This window comes from Protomyctophum bolini, assembly GCF_963924005.1.
Source record: "Protomyctophum bolini genome assembly, chromosome: 3".
Taxonomy (NCBI): domain Eukaryota; kingdom Metazoa; phylum Chordata; class Actinopteri; order Myctophiformes; family Myctophidae; genus Protomyctophum; species Protomyctophum bolini.
Window position 1 is genome coordinate 5704120 of NC_137864.1, and position 19883 is coordinate 5724002.

General features: G+C 43.1%; 3 protein-coding genes across 6 annotated transcripts in view; 1 reads left to right on the top strand and 2 right to left on the bottom strand.

Annotated features, from left to right (window-relative positions):
- The window catches only part of LOC308313318 (GTP-binding protein 1-like), a 23890-nt gene extending 21009 nt beyond the window's left edge, over positions 1–2881 (bottom strand). For 3 of the 4 annotated variants that reach the window (XR_013963881.1, XM_080760391.1, XM_080760393.1), the window contains exons 1-3: positions 2809–2881; positions 2368–2565; positions 1735–1846 (exon numbers count right to left, since the gene is read on the bottom strand). Coding sequence is in view for 3 of the 4 variants with exons in the window: in XM_080760391.1 (XP_080616517.1) it covers positions 1735–1846; positions 2368–2550 (295 nt within the window). In the remaining variant the exon portion in view is untranslated. Of the gene's footprint in view, positions 1–1734; positions 1847–2367; positions 2566–2723 lie in introns of all 4 variants that reach the window. The other variant, XM_080760392.1, reaches the window with a different exon arrangement.
- On the top strand, positions 2839–13526 carry LOC308313323 (galectin-2-like). Its single transcript, XM_080760402.1, has 4 exons — positions 2839–2969; positions 10873–10946; positions 11082–11241; positions 13137–13526. The coding sequence occupies exons 1-4, from the start codon at positions 2937–2939 to the stop codon at positions 13281–13283; spliced, it is 414 nt and encodes a 137-aa protein (XP_080616528.1). The 5' UTR covers positions 2839–2936; the 3' UTR covers positions 13284–13526.
- A 2497-nt stretch (positions 13527–16023) lies between these two features.
- Positions 16024–17118, bottom strand: uts2r4 (urotensin-2 receptor 4; the record flags this gene model as incomplete). The annotated part of the gene is made up of 1 exon (XM_080758596.1): positions 16024–17118. One exon carries the CDS (start codon positions 17116–17118, stop codon positions 16024–16026), a length of 1095 nt encoding a protein of 364 aa, XP_080614722.1.
- Between the last annotated feature and the right edge of the window lie 2765 nt (positions 17119–19883).

Sequence of the window (19883 nt, forward strand, 5' to 3'; positions counted from 1 at the left end):
AGTGTAAACCACAGGGCCTCGCCCAAAATGACAACCAGGGATAACATTTTGCACAGCCATTAACAACCAGTTACCACGGCCCTTTACTCAGCATCTCAACTAAATGTCTTCAGATGTAATCATAGTGAGCAAGCAGCGACGTCACTGCTCACTTATAATCGAGTACTGTATCACAATTTGTCACAGAGGTTTTTCCACCCCCATTTAATTGTTTGTTGTACGATGGGTGTCACGCCACGGAAAATAGCCAATCTACAAGCTCACAATGTGTCGCATCATGGCACGTTGAGTGCTTGTACATTAGCCATTTTCAAAATGCCTAAAACAGGACCGCCAGGTTGAAAAGTGGTTAACTTTATATATAAAAAGAAGTCAGAATTCCCCAGACAAACACAGGATTTAATTAGGTATGACTGCGGAACAATACTTCCAAGAACCCGTTGCCATATCTCACAATATGCCCATGAGAGACCACTTTCTGATGTCTTTGTCAAGGTAGACTGAGAGAATCACTCACTAGGTAGACAAAATTGCTGACAAGGCTTTTTTATTTCATATAGATATATTTGACGGGGGTCTTTTTTGGGTTGTTGAATATAGTCATAACCCAATATTGGCCTAGTTGCATAAACATGCAGTCTTGCTAGGTGTTCGAGCCAGCCATACAGCAAACCTAACCATGTTCTCTGACAAAACCTTCTCAAAAAGACCAATTCTCTACTAACTTCAAACTTCAAATGACACAAAATCATAATAAGAGATTACTTTCACCCTAGGCTAATTCCAAATTTGCTATTTTTGAAGTCTTGAAGATTGGTACAAACCTCTGAAAATATATATTTTAAAGCAAACATTTTTAACTCAAATATTTGCTTCTGTGGGTCCCTGGAAGAAAACATTTTGAGATGGGGGCCCGACGGTCAAATACATATAATGTTGGGGGTCCTTGACATGAAAAAAGGTTGAGATCGAGAACCACTGATAAAGCAACATAGGTTTATTAGGTCTTAATAGGTTAGTCCCGTCTATGGGCTGGAAGCACTATGTGTTGCCAGCAGATCTGGCTACTACCGCCCACCTAAATGTAAATAAATGACACGTCTAGCCTGTCCAAGCTACCAACAGGGAGTTGAGTTGCTACTAGTGACAGTTAATCCCCGATGCAGAGAGCAGGGTAAGACAAGACCCCTTTCACATATGCCCTTTGACCCTCAACAGGCCACATGGGTCAGACATGTTGCTGTGGTGGGCAGAAAATTGGCACCTGTTGACCAACAAAGCCCTGTGTGTGTGTGTGTGTGTGTGTGTGTGTGTGTGTGTGTGTGTGTGTTTGTTTTGTGGGATTCAGAATAGACGCTCAACAGTAGACAAATGGGGCCAGCTCAGCTGTCAGGGTGGACCTACACTGTCAGGCAATAGAATTGAGTTTTCCACTGCACATTTTGTGCATCAAATTGCACGCCCTCTTTCCCTGTGGGATGAGATGAGACGCATGACATAAAGCAACATTTTGCGCAGCCATGATGTCAAGCACGAAGTATATGTATTTTTCTTTTCCGGATAGCAGATTTATATGTGGCCGATACCCTTTTCCACAAGCCATCGCTGTTGTGCTGTAGTAAACATTTGTATTGTGGGTAACGAGGCTCTTTACAGTTGCTGTGCAATGCAGACTGTATAACGTGTCCTGGCATGTGAGAGGAGGACCAATGGACCATTACTTTATGTGCTCACCTGAGCCCACTCCCACCACATAGATTGTCTCCCCGCAGCCTTCATCCATCCGCTCCCTTAGTTGCCGTAGTAACGAGTCATACTGTTCTCCTGTCGGGCTGACCAAAACCAGCTAAAAGGATGAGGAGGAAGAGAAAAAAGACAGTGAAAACCTCAATAGTAACTACAAGGGGATAAATGTAATATTTGCGATCTGGAGACAAGAAAGCACTTTGTGAATCGTGACTATCATAGATTATTAGTTTATAGATTATTTTTTTTTACAGTAAAGTCAGATTCGATTAAATGCATATTATGATAGTCTTGATCCGAGGCTATTTCAGTGCTCAAGGTTGCATTGTTTATGAAATGCCAGCTGCCAGCTGGTCATCGTTGCAGCGACATACGTGTCACACGACTAAAACATTGTTGCAGATCACAAAAATGCAACGTGTCCAGTCCTTGCAGCACAGGTTGCCGAACAAACACAACTGTACATTGCATTCGTTTGCACATCAAAATCCGTGTAAACATACACCCTCATGGGGAAATAACTCATGGGCATGGGGACTGCGCATTAGTTCGACATCCCGCTAGCGGCTAGTCCAACTACACTATAGTCTAAACTTCATCGCAGGGAACCACTTGGCCTACCTTACTGCTGAAGTCTAAATGATCCACGGACTCGCCGTTGGTACCCTCGCCGTCCTCAAAGTCCTCTCCGCCGGATGGGTCGTTAGCACTGTATCCATGTTCTGGTGCAAACATGCAAGCTGGTACTACGGACTCCGTTGCACCAGGGACTAATCCCGGTTCTGTCGCCATTAACGACGCCATTTGATTTCCCCAAACCTTAAGAAAACAAAAGTTACACGAAACTGCAAGAAAATAAACAAACAAAAACACCTTGCTTTAGCCTGATCAGCTAATTATTACCATTAGAGGCAGCTAGCTGATGCTAAGTAAACACTGAGCTTACAATACTAACCCAGAATGGAACATTAACGTACCAACTATATGTTCTAATTATGTCGTAGCTGAACTTTAATTTCAGCTTAAATTGTTAACGAAAATCCATAAGAAAACTTTGCATACCAGAAGTAACTGGCGAAGCTAACTCTGTAGCTGCTGTTAGCTTCGATTTGTGTACGTTGAACGTATGGCACGCCCATAATGAAATACAGACAGGGGATTGGCTACCGTACTTTAAACTCCGCCCTATCATGATGAAGATCCGTGACCTTATGTTTGGCAAAGTAGGTGAAATTTTTACTTTATTACATAAAATTAATTACAACCAAACTGTGACCGAGGCCTAACTAGGCCTTGCCTGGTCTGAGAATGCCGAGGAGATAGGGAGTCAGGGACAGGGACCTATCTTCCTTGAGCGCAGGTGTCGAACCGGCGGTCACTAGCGAGATCTTGATATGGTATCCGAGGTCTGCTACTTGCTACGTGATCTGGGTTCTTCTTTACTTCATTCTGCCTGTCACGTGTGTGCGTGTGACTGTGTGTGTGTGTGTGTGTGTGTGTGTGTGTGTGTGTGTGTGTGTGTGTGTTTTGCACACACTCCCTGGATTTATGAACCTCTGCCCCAAAATTTCCAGAACGGCCTGTTATAGCGCCACCAGGAGGCCGACTTTTAAAAAACATTTTTTTAATATTACTCCTCTAGATTCTGTCCAAAAATCCTGCAAATCGTTAGACACTATCTCTTATAGTCATGTGTTCAAGACGGATCTGTCCGATATTTCATATTCCATCCTAATTGGCTAACATTGACTTTCAAAGTTTGCAGAATTGGCCCGTTTTGAACAAAAAGCCTAAAATCATGAATGCAGCGTGCAATTTACGCGAAATCTTTCACAGACTTTCCTACTAGGCTGAGGAATATATCCCACCCTTTTCATATTGGCCTGTTATAGCGCCACCAACAGGTGGATTTTTGCAAAACACATTTTTGGAACAAAATGCCTCAAATCATCCAATTGCCAATTTGCCCTCCAAGGCGTAAGAAGAAATGGTACTCTTTTCACATTGGTCTATTATAGTGCCACCAGGAGGCCACAACCTGACCTGCCATGGTGGAGACCTGTGCCCTGAGGGGCACTTTATCTAGTTGTTACTGTCATTGATTGATTGATTGATTGATTGATTGATTAACAGTATGCAGAATAGGTACATTTCAAGCACAATTCAGTACAAAAACTGTTAACTGTGGACGACACCATAAAGAATTACACAAAATATATTTATGTAGGACAGGTAGCTTTCATTACTACAGTTTTACACTGGCCAGGTTTAAAGGAGTGGATCATGCAATTTTGGGCAAGATTCTTATGAATTTCAGCTTAGGCCTATTGAATAATAAAGTGTAAAACATATGCATAGATACAATTTTGAAAGACAGGATAAGTCTCCTATAACATGAAATTCAACCTTTTCAATTTCTTTTGAGTTTTTGGGGCTCCCATATGTGTTTTCTATCCCCACAAATAACCAATTTTGAACAATCAGGCTTTCATATCATATTATGCTTTAATGGAAATTGCTCTCAGGAACAGGTCTCATCGTGATGTCATCAATACTTACCTACTTTGTATAATTCCTCCTCTTCTTTAGTCTTCAGTTCCAATTTGGAATTTCCACTTCGTTTACAATGTCCACCATTGTTGATTTTCCAAGCTGGCATGGAATGGAAACAAGCCTGGTTTTATCTAGCATCAGTATTATACAATTTACAATTTACAATTTAGGCATTTAGCAGACGCTCTTAATCCAGAGCGACTTACATCAAGCAAGAACAAAAGCATGGGAATACATCACATAAAAACATTCATCATGAAACATGCGTAAGCTAAGAAAGTAACAGTGGAATATCTATATAATGAAATTTAATAATTTATACGTATAAACTTTACATATATACTACTATGCTATACATATGTACTATGGCGTGCTATGACTATATACAATGCAATTCTAGTGCTGTCTACATAACATGCTATAAGTCTGTTTCAAATGCTATCTAAGTCTACAGAAGTGCTATCTAGGGTAGAGTAAGTGCTATGGGCCATGATGGAGTCTGAAAAGGTGGGTTTTCAGACTACGGCGGAAGATTGGGAGTGATGCTGCAGTTCTGACTGCCATGGGAAGTGCATTCCACAGTTTTGGAGCCAGAAGGGAGAAGAGTTTGGGACGTGTGGAGCGTTGTCCCGGCGTTTTTAGTGAGGGTACTTCCAGCTTCCCTGCGTTAGCTGATCTGAGTGCGCGGGAGGGTTTGTAGGGTTCAATCATACTTGCAAGATATGGGGGAGCCATACCTTTGGTTGCTTTGAATGCCAGCATCAGAGTTTTGTATTCTGTGCGGGCAGCGACCGGGAGCCAGTGGAGGGAGCGGAGCAGGGGGGAGACATGTGAGAATTTTGGCTGGTTGAAGACCAAGCGAGCTGCGGCATTTTGGATCAGCTGGAGAGGCTTAAGTGCACATGCTGGTAGGCCAGTAAGGAGGGAGTTACAATAGTCAAGTTTTGACAAGACTGTTGTCTGGATTAGGAGCTGGGCTGATTCCTGGGTGAGGAACGGTCTAATTCGTCGTATGTTATAGAGTGTGAACCTACAGGATCGAGTGACAGCTGTGATGTGAGCTTTGAACGAGAGCTGACTGTCCAGGACAACACCAAGATTCCTGGCTGTTGGGACAGACGTTACCAGGGCGTTGTCTACGGAAATAGTTAACTCCCGCATAGGGCAGGACTTAGCTGGGAAGAAGAGAAGCTCAGTCTTGTCTGGGTTCAGCTTGAGGTGGTTGGAGGACATCCACTGTGAGATGTCAGCCAGGCATGCCGTGATGCGCTCTTCCACCTGAGTGGCAGAAGGGGGGAAGGATAGAAACAGTTGTGTGTCATCGGCGTAGCAGTGATAGGATATATTGTGGGCGGAGATGATAGTGCCAAGGGATTTAGTGTACAGTGAGAAAAGGAGGGGACCAAGTACAGATCCCTGTGGGACCCCAGTTTGGAGGGTTCGGGGGGATGATAACAGACCTTTCCAGGAAACCTGGTAGGTCCGTTCGGTGAGGTAGGAGGAGAACCACTTTAGTGCCGTTCCACCGATGCCTAGATCCGCTAGGGTGTCTAGGAGCAGCTGGTGGTTCACTGTGTCAAATGCTGCCGATAGGTCTAGGAGAATCAGTACTGCAGAGTGGGAAGCAGCTTGGGCAGCATGTAGTGCTTCTGTGACTGCCAGCAGGGCAGTTTCTGTGGAGTGGGCCTTCTTGAATCCGGACTGGTTGGGATCCAGCAGGTTGTTCTGTGAGAGATGGAGAGAGAGCTGGTTGGAGACAACACGTTCAATGGTTTTAGAAATAAATGAGAGGAGTGATACCGGTCTGTAGTTCTTGACATCTGAGGGGTCAAGAGTTGGTTTCTTGAGGAGTGGTGTTACTCTGGCTGACTTGAGGGCAGATGGGACGCAGCCTGAGGTTACTGAGGTGTTGATGATGGAGGTGATGAAGGGGAGCAGATCAGGTGCGATGGTCTGGAAGATTGGAGACGGGACAGGGTCAAGAGGACAAGTGGTAGGTCTAGAGGATGTTACTAGTTGTAAGACCTCGTCTGGGGAAAGAGGAGAGAAGGAGGACATGCATGGTATGTTGGGGTTAGTGTTGGTTGAGTCAGATGCCACTTTATGTGGGAGGGGAGGAAAGGAGCTGCTGATATCATCAACCTTCTTCTCGAAGTAGTTGACAAAAACATCAGCAGTGAGGGATGATGGTTGAGTGGGGGGAGGGGGTTTAAGGAGGGAGGAGAAAGTGGAGATTATAATGATTATAATGACTCAAATATTAAATAATCTGCATATGCAGCACCGTCCCCCACCACCTCAGGACATTGTGGTACTGCAGCTAAAACTGCTTTCAAAGTCCAGAAAGAAATGACAAGGCCTGGTTATATCAGAGTGGTGATTGAGGCTCAAACCATTAGAAATAACTTTGAGGGACATAGACTATATGATATTAAATATTAAAAGCAGTTTTAAAATGCATGTTATTTGCGCTTTAAGTAAAAGTATGCATAAAAATGCATACAAATCTTTTGAAAATAGCAGATCTACAACCTTGTCACATATTGTGAACTTGTAGGCCTATGTATTGTAAGCGTAAGTTTTGTAATAATATTCAAAATCTTCAAAGTAAATAAGGTTTTCAAATAATTGTAGTGGAGTAAAAGTAACAATATGTGCCTCTGCGATGTATTGGAGTAGAAGTAAAAGTAGGCTACTGCAAATTGGAAATACTCCAGTAATTTAAAAACAATACCTCATTGTACTTACAAGTACAATTAGGTATTGTTTTTTAATTAATTAATTAATTAATTAAAGTTAAGTAGTAAAGTAAATAAATTTACTTTACTGTATTTACTGTACTACTTAACTTTCTACTAACTGTATTTACTTTTAGTGGTGTTGCACTTTTTTAACTTTAACTTTTAACTTTTAACTTTTTCTACTGCAATCTATTTACTGATGTAATGTATTTTTGTTCATCATGCTCTTTAAATTCTGTATGTATGTATTGCACTGGAGCTGTTGGACAAAACAAATTTCCTTTAGGATCAATAATGGTATAATCAATGTCGGTCTATCTAGTCTTGCATTGTGTCACGCACAGCCTATAGGACCAGCCCCATCATTGGTTTACTCTAGGGCTAGGCCCTCACATAGGCCAATGAGACTCAAGGCTGTAAAGTTTCTAATTGGCTAGGATTTGTACAACCTTTCCCATATTGGTTGCTTACTGTAATAAAAACCATTCACCTGGCTAGTTACCATTGAGGGGTCTACCACCGAAGACAGCAAAGATGGTAAGTGGAATGATAAGGGGAACTGTGTGCTAAAGGAGCATACTTACTTACAGCTTACGGTGACAGGCTCAATTGTAAAACAGATTACAGCCGAGGTTCTTACTTCTTAGATCAAAGTCCTTTATAGCAACATAATGCTTTCCTAGTTGTGAGTTGTGACTGTACCATAGTTAGCACCACAATAGCCATGTGGATATGAACAGACAAGATGTATCATGATAGAGTCTTGTGTCTGTCTGTGTTTGGGGATGGCTGATTTATTGATGCATAACAGGTGTGTAGTAGTCACACCCAAGCTCTCAGTCTAATTAATTTGACTCAGGTTTAGGGTTAATGGGTTCAGTCAAACAAGGCCTATATACTCTTTCCACTTTGTGTAAAATGTTTGTTACATAATAAAGGATAGGAAGACAATTGCTATTAGCTATGGCTATATGCTATTGAATATGGCAATAGATTGTCCACTGGCAGGTTTTATTCTTCTAGGTAATGGTGAACTTCCTCTGATTTTGAAAAAAATAAGAATGTATCTACTTTGACAGATTAGATGATAATTGTATTAATGGTGATGATTTGAAGTGATTTGTACACAGTGATTGTATAGTATGCCGAACACACAATGTTGTACACAGGAACATTCAAGAACCCTTCAACCATTGATCTCCCTGGATGTTATTTCAGTACTGCAGCCTTGTACCCGATTATTCATCTTAAGAGAATCGACCAAGTTGCTTCAGCGCCCATTTTAGTTCAGGGTCCGCGCCATGCAGAGACTCACCGGATCAGCCGGAATTCGGCTTGAGGTGTGCTGAAATATCCCTTTAATATAGAAATTGAAAACACTGAAGTTTACTAGTAGTTTAACTAGGCCTACCTATTATGTAAAAATAATAGTTGTACATTAAACTGTGTACATTGGTGACTATAACTATAATCTACAGTAGTTGATATTGAGGCCTACTAGTACCAACAAGGTTGCAGGATTTACTAGTCGACAAGTTGAATAGTCGACTAGTTGCTTAAAGCCCTAGTCCACACCAAGAAAGCACTACATCATTCACCATACTGTCTGTCTACATCCACTTGAGTTGGAATGATTCTGAAAACAATTATGATATTGTGGACAGCCCATTATTGTGAGTTGCTTGTATTATATTCCATCCATTGCATTCTATCCTTAATTATTCCAAATTCTAATCTGGATACATTATAATTTAATTTTTTATTTAACCAGTAAAATCACATTGAGACCACACTGGCGCACTGGCCAAGAGAAGAGGCAAATAAATGTTCCACAGCTCTGCCAGTGACAACAAATACAGGACATGACATTTGGTACTACGGATATGACATCCGTAATACCAAAAGAGTGTGCCAGAGGCAAACCTCTTAAAAGTCACTAGGGGGATCAAGGAAGCCAATTTTAATCTGGTCTGTAGATTATGGAAGTATACTACTCGTGCCACCTCTTTTCTGGCTCAATTGGAACATTGTCCTCAAATGGACCATTGTCCTCCAGTGCAAGGCTCTATACCGGCATATGGTCAATGATAAACCAAGTATTGATGTGAAATAGGAGCAGACTGGTTTGTAGGTGTGGTACCAGTAGTGATGGAAGGGACGATATTGTTAAATTATATAGCTGTAACTGTCAGGCAATGCCGGGGACACCAATCACCTGATCGAGCGTGATATAGCCAATCCAATAGTTCTAGTAGAGTAGTCAATGTGGTTGTAATTTGTTTAAAATTTTACATTTATAACAGACATGCACGCACAATACATAAAGCGTCATTTTACTATGACTTTTTTCCCCTCCTTGCCCTGTAACCTGTTGACGTTTGTACTAACGTTGGCGCCTGGATTTCCCCCACGGGCTCATCCTAATCATGGCGACTATAATACTGATGATGATGATGATTACTGCATGTGTACTTTTATTATGTATATTTACAGTAGATAACGATGATTACCAAGCTTGGCATTAGAGTATATTGCACTCCAGGGGAGGTTCCAGGGCAGAACAGAGCATGCATGTGTGCTGTGCTCACATAACCACTTCTCTATTTTATTTCCATCGTCCACAGATTGATCAGTTCCTATTCTGTGTTGGGGGAAGTGGCCTAGTAATAGTATAGACCCCTGGGGGACTCCGTTCAACAGAAGTATAGGGTTTAAGGTTAACCACAAAGCCTCCCTTTTCCCCTATACACCAAATCATTTTGCCAATAATTGCCAATCTTCAAGTTCACAATGTGTGCTGTGTTGTGAGTTTGCAGATCTGATATTTGTGTCGAATGATGTATACATGGCCAGAATAGGAGAGAGCTAGGGCGTGGCATATGACACGTATTGTCTTACAGTCTGTCGTGGCAGAATATGCAGACTGACGGATGCTTTTATTCTTTTACTATCTACACGTGATGAACTGCGCCTCTGTGACCAAACATCTCTCCTTCCCGTTTCATGGTTTTTATAGCCCCATTTAATACACCGTCTCGTGTCTACCCTGGTTGATCATCAACACGGCTAGATGATAACGAACCTATTTAACGTACCACTATGCTGTCCCCATTGTTTCAACACATGCCTAACCCCTCCCATGACCAACTACATGGCAGTAGTTTTTTTTTATGTGTGTGTAAATGTAGTTTCTGTATTAATTCCCTGCACCCTCTTATAACTAGTATTGAATACCCAAAGTATACACTGGGTTTAATGTGGGTAAACTCATTTGGTTGGGGCCGTGGGCCCATGGACCACCAAGGGCCCTGGGCCACCTATTCAGTTTCTTTAGTACCTTTTTTATTGTGCACTTATCTGTAAACTGTAGGTTTGCGCGCCTTCATCTTTTCACAGAAGTAGCTTTTGTATATTGGAGTCCTATAGTTTATAACCCTGATCCACTCAGACCTTTTTAGTAGACCTATAATTTACCAAAGTCCAAGAGTGTCAAATAAAGTGTTATATGCCAAGACAACATGTCAGAAATGTAGATTTCCATATACTTCATTGAGGTGATATACATATATGGTCGATTGCACAAATGCCTAAAATCAGTATGCATAGTTCTTAAACGTTGTTATAATTCAAAATGATGTACATTTTCAAACACTTTCAAGATTTTTCTAAAATGGCAGCCAAGGCAAAAATCTAAAATGACAGATGCTTTCCCAGTTTTGATGGAATCACAGGCCTCCTGTGTAATTTAAAGCCATGAAGAGTGTATTGGTTGGTTTAATTGTCCGTCCATGTTTTTATGGTTCAGAGTTCTGTTTCTTTTTTTCATTAACAGAAAGTCACTAACATGACATTCAAGGAGGGGCAGGAATTTAAGATCAGAGTGAAGCCCAAGGATGACTCCGACGGGTAAGTATTCTCAATTTCTCCAAAATGTCAAAGTAAACGACCTATAAAAGCACTATTTAATCCAAGATAATTAAAATTTGGTATATAATAAAGCCAAACCCCTTTCTCTGTTTCTCTTCGTGCCTTTACCACTAGCTTTGCCATCAACATCGGTCATGATGAGGACAACATCGCGCTGCACTTCAACCCCCGTTTTTCAGAGCACGCCATCATCTGCAATTCTACATCTGGTGGCTGCTGGATGGACGAGCAGAAGGACGACTACCTCCCGTTTACATGTGGAGAGGAGTCCAAGGTGAGTCTGTGTACTGTTGGTCCCATCATCGATACAATGATTTATGCTGCATAAATTGAGCTTCATCATAAACCTAAAACGGCAGACATTAGCAATATTATATAATACCTGTGCTTTGCTATGGCATTTTTAGGACCTTGTCCTCTGCCCCGTACTGTCCACATATTACACTGATGACGATGCCATCTATCATAACTATATGGAGGATATGAGGGGTTTTATTGGATCATAAAAAAAATGTCATCGGTAGCTGACAGAGATTGCTTCTCCCAAATGACAGTCTAGCTCTGCTTGGTGTCAAAGTGAAAGTGTTGCAAATTTTGCCCTCGATTGACACTTGACTCGATGCATATTTATATTTTATGTTGGACCCTCCCAACTAAACTTTGAACATAATGACTAAAAGTAGGTAGTTTTATGGCATCGAAGCCCAAACGGTGTCTGTTTCTACTGTAGACTCCAGTATCTGTCCTCTGCAACCAATCACAGCACACCGATTTCGAGTGTATGGTGTAATAAAACACAACTGCACCACTTCTTGAACGGGCTTCACAACCAGGTATTGCAGGGATTGCATGGTGAAGTGAAATTTGTGAAAAGCATGACACATTTTATACAGTACATGGGAGGGGGGGGGGGAATTATTCTTTAGATGCACAAATTGTTATTTTAATATGAAGCACTTTTGTAGGTGAGGTATTCATAAAGATGGCTATTTCCATTTAGACAAAGGAGATGGGCCGCCCGTCACCACACTAGTCGGCCATTTTGGGCACTATTCCATCCCAGATTTGACCTGTGTGGCTTCACCACTGAACATTGAACATGTGTGCGGCACCAATTGTACATAATTGCCAAATATTGGACATGGACATGAGAGGGAGGCCAGACCCTTACTATATAGACCAGGGATACTCAAATAGATTTACCTGTGGGCCACATTACAAAAATGGCAAGGGGCCAGGGGCCAGTAGATAAAATTACGACATTAATGATACTTGATAACTTCTCTCTTTCAATTGCTTTATTTTCGCAAAATGTATCAAAGTACAATGTGCATGCACACAATATGTAAATAAATAAATGTGTTACATTTTCTTGCATAAACACAAAGAGCTGTTTCCATAACTGCACAAATTATTGCACATAACATGAGTAGCTGTCTGCCTGCCTGCCAGCCAGCAAGTTGGTTAACAGAAAATAAATTGTTATGGCTGAGTAAAATAAAATACAATAAACACAATTTGCCTGAAAATAGATTACCCAGCTATGACCTTTTTCATGAAAAAAATGAGTAGTGATATGGCTGACTGAGTAAAATAAAACAATCTACCTGAAAATAGATAGCTATAAGTGAAGAGCAATTTCCGCAATTTCCGCAATTACCATTTCCGCAATTTCCATTTCCGCAATTTCCTCAATTTCCATTTCCGCAATTACCATTTCCGCAATTTCCATTTCCGCAATTTCCGCAATTTCCATTTCCACCATTTCTGCAATTTCCGCAATTACAATTTCCGCAATTTCCATTTCCAACTATTAATGGCAGCTGGGTTTCATCATTCAAATAAAATAGAATTCTGTCCGTTTAGCTATAAAATTATGTCAGGGAATAGGACAGTATATGTCTTTCATTTGCATTGCATCTCCCCCCCTTTTATTTTCGTTCGAGTAATAGTACAACTCTAATAGTATTACTTATAATAATGTAATTAAAGATTCATTCAGATTTATTTATTTTTATTTCATTTTCCAGATTTTCTTTTTAGATTTTCATTGGTGGGCCAGTCATAATGGTCCCGCGGGCCTGATGTGGCCCGCGGGCCTGAGGTTGAGTATCACTGATATAGACCATTATTAAATATGTCTCCTTCCTCTCTGTCCCCGCCCCACAGTTCTACATCAACTTCACCTCGGATACCTTCTACATCAAACTTCCTGATGAGACCATGATGCACTTCCCCAATCGCATTGGCGACACCAAGTACAAATACTTCACGGTCAGCGGTGGCGCTAAGATCGTTGGCATCAAGATAAAGTAGAAGTCCACCTCTTCCCGACTCGCGCAACTCGAGAAAGAGACCCCGACTGTGAAATCTGTGTCAAATATTCCATCTTTAACGGCACTCTGAGGTCAACGTTCCATTGTTTTTTTTTCCTTTCTGAAAACGAGTTGATGATAACATAATTCATAAAGATGTAGATGTAGCCAATACATGTAGTGAGAGGAAATGGCCTCAAGAGGACCTCCAAACCAAGGCTAACCTCAATGCATTTAACGAATGTCTTCTCTTTAAAATATGAATAAAAAAAACCCACTGTGAAACGAGTCACATTTTGTTTATTGCTCTATTTTTCTGCTAATGTCCAGTTTGTGCTTTGCAATGTTTTGATATGACATCATTGATGTCGCTCTTATAGAAAAGCCTCTGTGTACACACACACACACACACACACACACACACACACACTCCTGAGTCCTATTCACGTTCCAGCTACAGACCACAACATGATTCAGATATGATGTATGTCTATTTATTAGACTGGAGGGCTTGTCTTAATTCGTTCACTACAATGACTTTCTACTCTTACAAGTTCCCCCATGCATTGGCATGGTCTATACGTTTAAACCCAAGTTAAAGTGGTTACAGAAGAGTTGTTAATGGAGGAAAAAGTAATTGCTCCTTTTGTCTGTGAACAGTCCTGAAACTATAATACATTCAATTAGACTAGATTCAGGCTAGAATGAGTTGAAGGGGAAACATATTAATCTTAATGGGAATGATTTATGGCTGTGGTGGTTGAGATGAAGAACATTCCTGGAGGCACAATTTGCAGATGGACTCAAAGAGAGACGTGGCCCAGGGCTGAGGAATGTAGCACTATGGGAACACATTCCCCGGAAGGAGATGAAATGCACGAGTGTCGGCGGTGTGTGTGTGTGTGTGTGCTCTTTCTCTCTCTGTCTTTGTGGCACACTTGTTCAGGGTTACACTGCATGGGAGGTCAAATGAGGTTCTGAAGAATAAGAGGATGGTTACTTTTGACAATGGATTGCGTTCTCTTCACCACCTATTGGAATGGCAGAGTGAGTGGCCATTCCATAGTCAAATCATTTCAGTCCACGTTCAAATACCCAATGGTCAGATCTCCAGGTTTGTCAGGTTTTCACTCAAATTGTAGTAGTCTGAGGGTTTGCCAGGATTGGCTGGAGAAAGACCATGGAAATTAATACAGACATTCAGGGTTAATTAAGCTATAGTGACTTTGTTGTGATCAATATTCACAGTGAACAGTATTGTAATATTTTGACACCTTTAGTGTTACATTTTTTTCCCGTTAAATAGTCAAACCATATACACCATTCTTTCATTGTAATTCAGCCTAGTCATTCACATATTACAAATTGACACTTCCGTCTTCTGACAGTACAGCCACCATTGCATCCAAGACAATAATTATTATCCTACGGCGCATACATCAGAAACTGAATAGGATGTTGCTTTTAATGATGCATCATAAGCGATGTCACGAAGAATGTAAATTTATAATGAGGACATTTAGACCGAGAAGTGATCAGGTCTTTACTCTTTAACAAGTCGCAAACTGATACGCGGAGCACCTTTTTTCAAATAGCCTCAAAACCCAACATTTTGGACACAAAGTCTGAAGAGAACTGTCTCTGAAGGCACACATTCAAGAAAAAAAGGTAAATGTGTGTGGATGGGGGGGGGGGGGGGGGGGGGTGATGTTCACCTTTGCCAAGTTACAGTATGCATATCTTACCCTGACAGCCTTGTACTGTATGTTAAAACAGAGAGACAGAATGATAGAAATAATTTGTGTACACTGTACAGGTGGTTTGTTTTGTACAAACAACAATATCCATAAATGAAATGATCACCTTCAACATTGTCAACATTTCCATTGCAGTACTATAAACTCAATATCCAATCAGAATTGGCCATATGCACTCTACTCTACACTACAGCAGTTTGTGTCCAGGGACCACCCTAGGGGTCCAAATGGAACTTATGGATCTGTAACTCTGAGAGTGTACTAATGGAACCTTATACGTTTGGTTCCATTTGTACACTCAGTTAAACACTGAGAATTTTAAAGTGTAGATTTTGGGTCCTTAACCCATTTAGGCCTGACGTTGAAATTTCGTTTCAAAAAAGTCCTCTGAAAGAATACTGTATATATATTCAAAGATTTGTGCCGCATTTTCACGATCTTTCAAAAAAAGCAGCCCTACAAGCTCGTAGCGTGCTATGAGCTTGTAGATCTGCTATTTTTCAATAGCTAAAGTATAACATAATGCTTAGTTAAAACAGCAAAAGGGGTTCCCGCCCAGAATGGGTTTTAATTGGCTGCATGCATATTAAACTGGCGTCCGTAGAAACATGTTGAGAAACCATTGCTCTACAGGTCTTGCATTGGCGTCGTTACAGCTGACCCCGGGTCGGCTCTGCTCTACAGGTCTTGCATCGGCGTCGTCACAGCCGACCCTGGGTCAGCTCTGCTCTACAGGTCTTGCATCGGCGTCGTTACAGCTGACCCTGGGTCGGCTCTGCTCTACAGGTCTTGCATTGGCGTCGTTACAGCTGACCCTGGGTCAGCTCTGCTCTACAGGTCTTGCATCGGCGTCGTCACAGCCGACCCTGGGTCGGCTCTGCTCTACAGGTCTTGCATCGGCGTCGTTACAGCTGACCCTGGGTCGGCTCTGCTCTACAGGTCTTGCATCGGCGTCGTTACAGCTGACCCTGGGTCGGCTCTGCTCTACAGGTCTTGCATCGGCGTCGTCACAGCCGACCCTGGGTCGGCTCTGCTCGACGGCGTGGAGTGACACTTCTGAGCGAGATAGTCTTTGTAGTTCCGCGTCAGCAGAGTGTACAGCAGCGGGTTTATACAGCTGTTGCCGTAAGTCAGACACGTGACAAAGAAATTCACATAGTTCTGCGTGGCCGGAGACAGTGCCCTGAGGGACTCCGGAGAGAACAACCTCGCCATCTGCCACCCCCAGAAGGGCAGGAAACAGGCCCAATAGGCCACGACGATGCTGAAGATCATCGACACCACCCTCCGCTTGAGGCCCTTCCTCCGAGCAGAGCGGCTGCTGCTGCTGCTGCTGCCGCCGCCGCCCACCAGGCTGGCCTGAGCGGCCCAGTAGTGCTTAGCCAGCCCCGCGTACAGCCCGACGATCACCAGCCCCGGGACCAGAACGCTGGTGACAAACAGGACGGTGATGTAGGCCTTGTAGGCCTCGTGGGTCCACGTGGGGAAGCAGATCCTCTTCGCCCGGCCGGTGGCGGCGTTGGGCTTGCCCTCCCGCAGCCGGATCATCACCATCATGGGCAGCGTCAGGACGAACGCCGCGGCCCAGATGACCGCCGCCGCCGTCCGCCGCCGGCGGGCCGAGGCGTGCCGGCGGGCGGCGAAGGGCCGGGCCACGGCGCGGTAGCGCTCCAGGCTCATGGCGACCAGCACGAAGGCGCTGGCGTGCATGGTGAGCAGGTCGAGGCTGAGGAGGACGCGGCAGCCGGCGTCGCCGAAGAGCCAGTCGTGGGCGAAGTAGGTGCAGACCACGAAGGGGATGGTGGAGAGGTAGAGCAGGTCGGCCAGCGCCAGGTTGAGGATGTACACGTACATGGAGCCCGCGCGGTGCAGCGCGGCCGAGCGCGTGACGGCGAGCGTGTACACGTTGCCCGCCACGCCCAGGGCACACATGGCGAGCAGAGTGGTGCCCAGGACGGACGTCACCCACACGCCGTTTCCCCCTCCTCCTCCTCCTCCTCCTCCCCCTCCGCCACTCTCCCCAGACCCGCTTCCTCCACGTTGTGGGGTGATGATAGTGACATTAGGCGTGCAGTTCATGATAAGTCAGCCAGCTTGCACTGGGAACGCACAGTATCCCAGAAATAAGAGGATATAGACTACGTGTTTCCCCCCTCTTTAAATATTTGAATAAATTCTAGGTATTCTCATATTCTCTCAGTGTATATACCTATAAGGGCTGGATCCCATATGGGATCGGAAAGGGGTTTCGAGTCTGTGTACTTTCCATACTGTACGATAATGGATAAATAGCAGGTTTTCAGCTCCGACACGCGATTAACCAGCATGAACTGTCAGCCGAAAGCAACAGAACAAAACAAAAAAAAATCATAAAGCCATACAATCCTTTAAGACATTTGTCACGCTCTTTAACATTCTACGGTTAAATGCACGAGACATAGCGGTTGCAGGCCGTGTGTGTGTGTGTGTGTGTGTGTGTGTGAGAGAGGTGTATGATCTCAGTGAGACACTGACCCATGGTAATGCACAGAGAGGCTGCAATGTGACCACTGGCATGCCTGACAGGTTGCTGTCATCTCTCACTTCTTGGAGAGCATGTGTAAATAAACCGTATAATCCTGTATGGAATTAAAATGCAAAAAAAAAGAGAAAAAGCTTACAAAAATGAGATCAAAAAAAAAAAAGCAGAGATCGGTCTGCCGGGCTTCATTCTCGAAAATGGATTATGGGCTCAAAAGGTTGAAATCACATGCCTGTTGACACGGTCTCCTGTAAATGTCCCTGACTAGATGTCCAGCATCTCCTGTAAATGTCCTTATTCATCTGGATCTGCTGTATATCTCCCCCGTGTATCCAGTCGAAATCCCAATAATGACGCAGTTGTGCAAGTTGCTCTGTCGTATATAGGCGTTCCTGTGCAGCTCTTCTGTGCCTCAACAGGTTGGATGCTGATAGCAGGTTAATGGATTCTTCAGCGGCCCAGCTTGTCCCGTCTGTTTTGATAGACAACAGACACAACTGTTGTATCTGTTGGAATCCCTACACTGTACAAGTCTCTCTCTCTCTCTCTCTCTCTCTCTCTCTCTGTGTCTCTCTGTCTCTCGCTCTCTCATTCCAACTCTAGTCTGTCCTCCGTCTTTCTCACCAGAGTGAAAACCTAGCAGGGGTCTATAGATTTACGAGGTAATCACTTTGCCCCCCCTCTGCTTCTGTGCACTAGGAGGTACATAGTAAAAATCTCCCATGTCGTCTGCAGCGAGTGTGAAAATGGACCTAAATTGTCAGATTTGACACGCTCAAGTTAAACGCTGAGGATTGTACAGTCTTTTTAGACACCCTGCACCGACTGCTGGCATACAGCTACTGTATAGGCGAAGTGTGCACATACAGTACACATGATGTGTCTAGTACACACATGCAGTGCACAGAAAAAAACATGCACGTAATATATATAGGCCTGCATGTACAGTAAAGCATCAACTATAGTAACTACCACACACTGAATCCAGGCATGGTCCAGGGAAGTGTGTATGCGGGCACGCACGCACGCACGCACGCACACACACACACACACACACACACACACACACACACACACACACACACACACACACACACACACACACACACACACACACACACACACACACACACACACACACACACACACACACACACACACACACACACACACACACACACACACACACACACACACACACACACACACACACACACACACACACACACACACACACACACACACACACACACACACACACACACACACACACACACAATAATTTTTAAATGTTCTACTTCACTACATCTCGGAGGTGAACACTGTACTTTTACGCCACCACTATCATGTGAAAACTATAACTTATAGTTACTATTACTATGAAGACAAAACATGCATTTAGTCCTATAAACTTTGTCCATTTCAAAATAGCCACAATGCGCAAAGCCACGAGTTGTGAGCGTGTAGATCTGCTATTTCCTAATGATTTCCATACACTGTGAAAACTAGAAATAGGACACAGCATAATAAGTACTTTTACTTTTGGTACTTTAAGTATATTTTGATGCCAATATGTTTGTTCAGCTGTAGCCTTAAATAACCTTAAACCGTTTGGGGCGGGAACCCCTTTTGGTGTTATAGCATTATGTTATGCTTTAGCTATTGAAAAATAGCAGATCTACAAGATCGTAGCGCGCCACCGAGTGGCGCGCTACGAGCTTGTGGGTCTGCTATTTTTGAAAAATCGACTGTCAGGATGTAGAAGACATTTTTTGAATTGGCCTCGGGTCTAAATAACCTTAAACAGTTCTGTAACTCTGAGTGTGTACAAATGGAACCAAATGAACCCGTAAGAGTATATTTTAGCCTTGCATAGCCAGCCTTCATCTGCCTTTGCAATGCATATTGCCCCAGGCAGCAGTGATACAGCATTAGTATCGCTGTACGTGTTCCATTTGTACACACTCAAAGAGTTACGGGGGTCCTTGAAAATGAAACCCCTGTCCCGTATTGTCATACAGTACATATTTCTGAAGAAAACCTGGAGACTTGACATTCAGTAATTGGGTCTTATGATCAAAATAGGAATATTGTAACTTAAGTGTGAAACAGAGAATCATTTGCCACGGATGAGACCAAATCTTTTTTTGTCCATGTACGGACATATTGATGAGTCCCCTGCGACAAAACGAAATGAAAAGCCAAACATAGCAGACGTACGTATGTATGCCAATGATGGTGCCACGGTATAGCTTTATTTGAAATGCCGGTATCAGCCATGTCAGTCAACCACTGTTTAATATAAAATATCTTAGAATCTTTT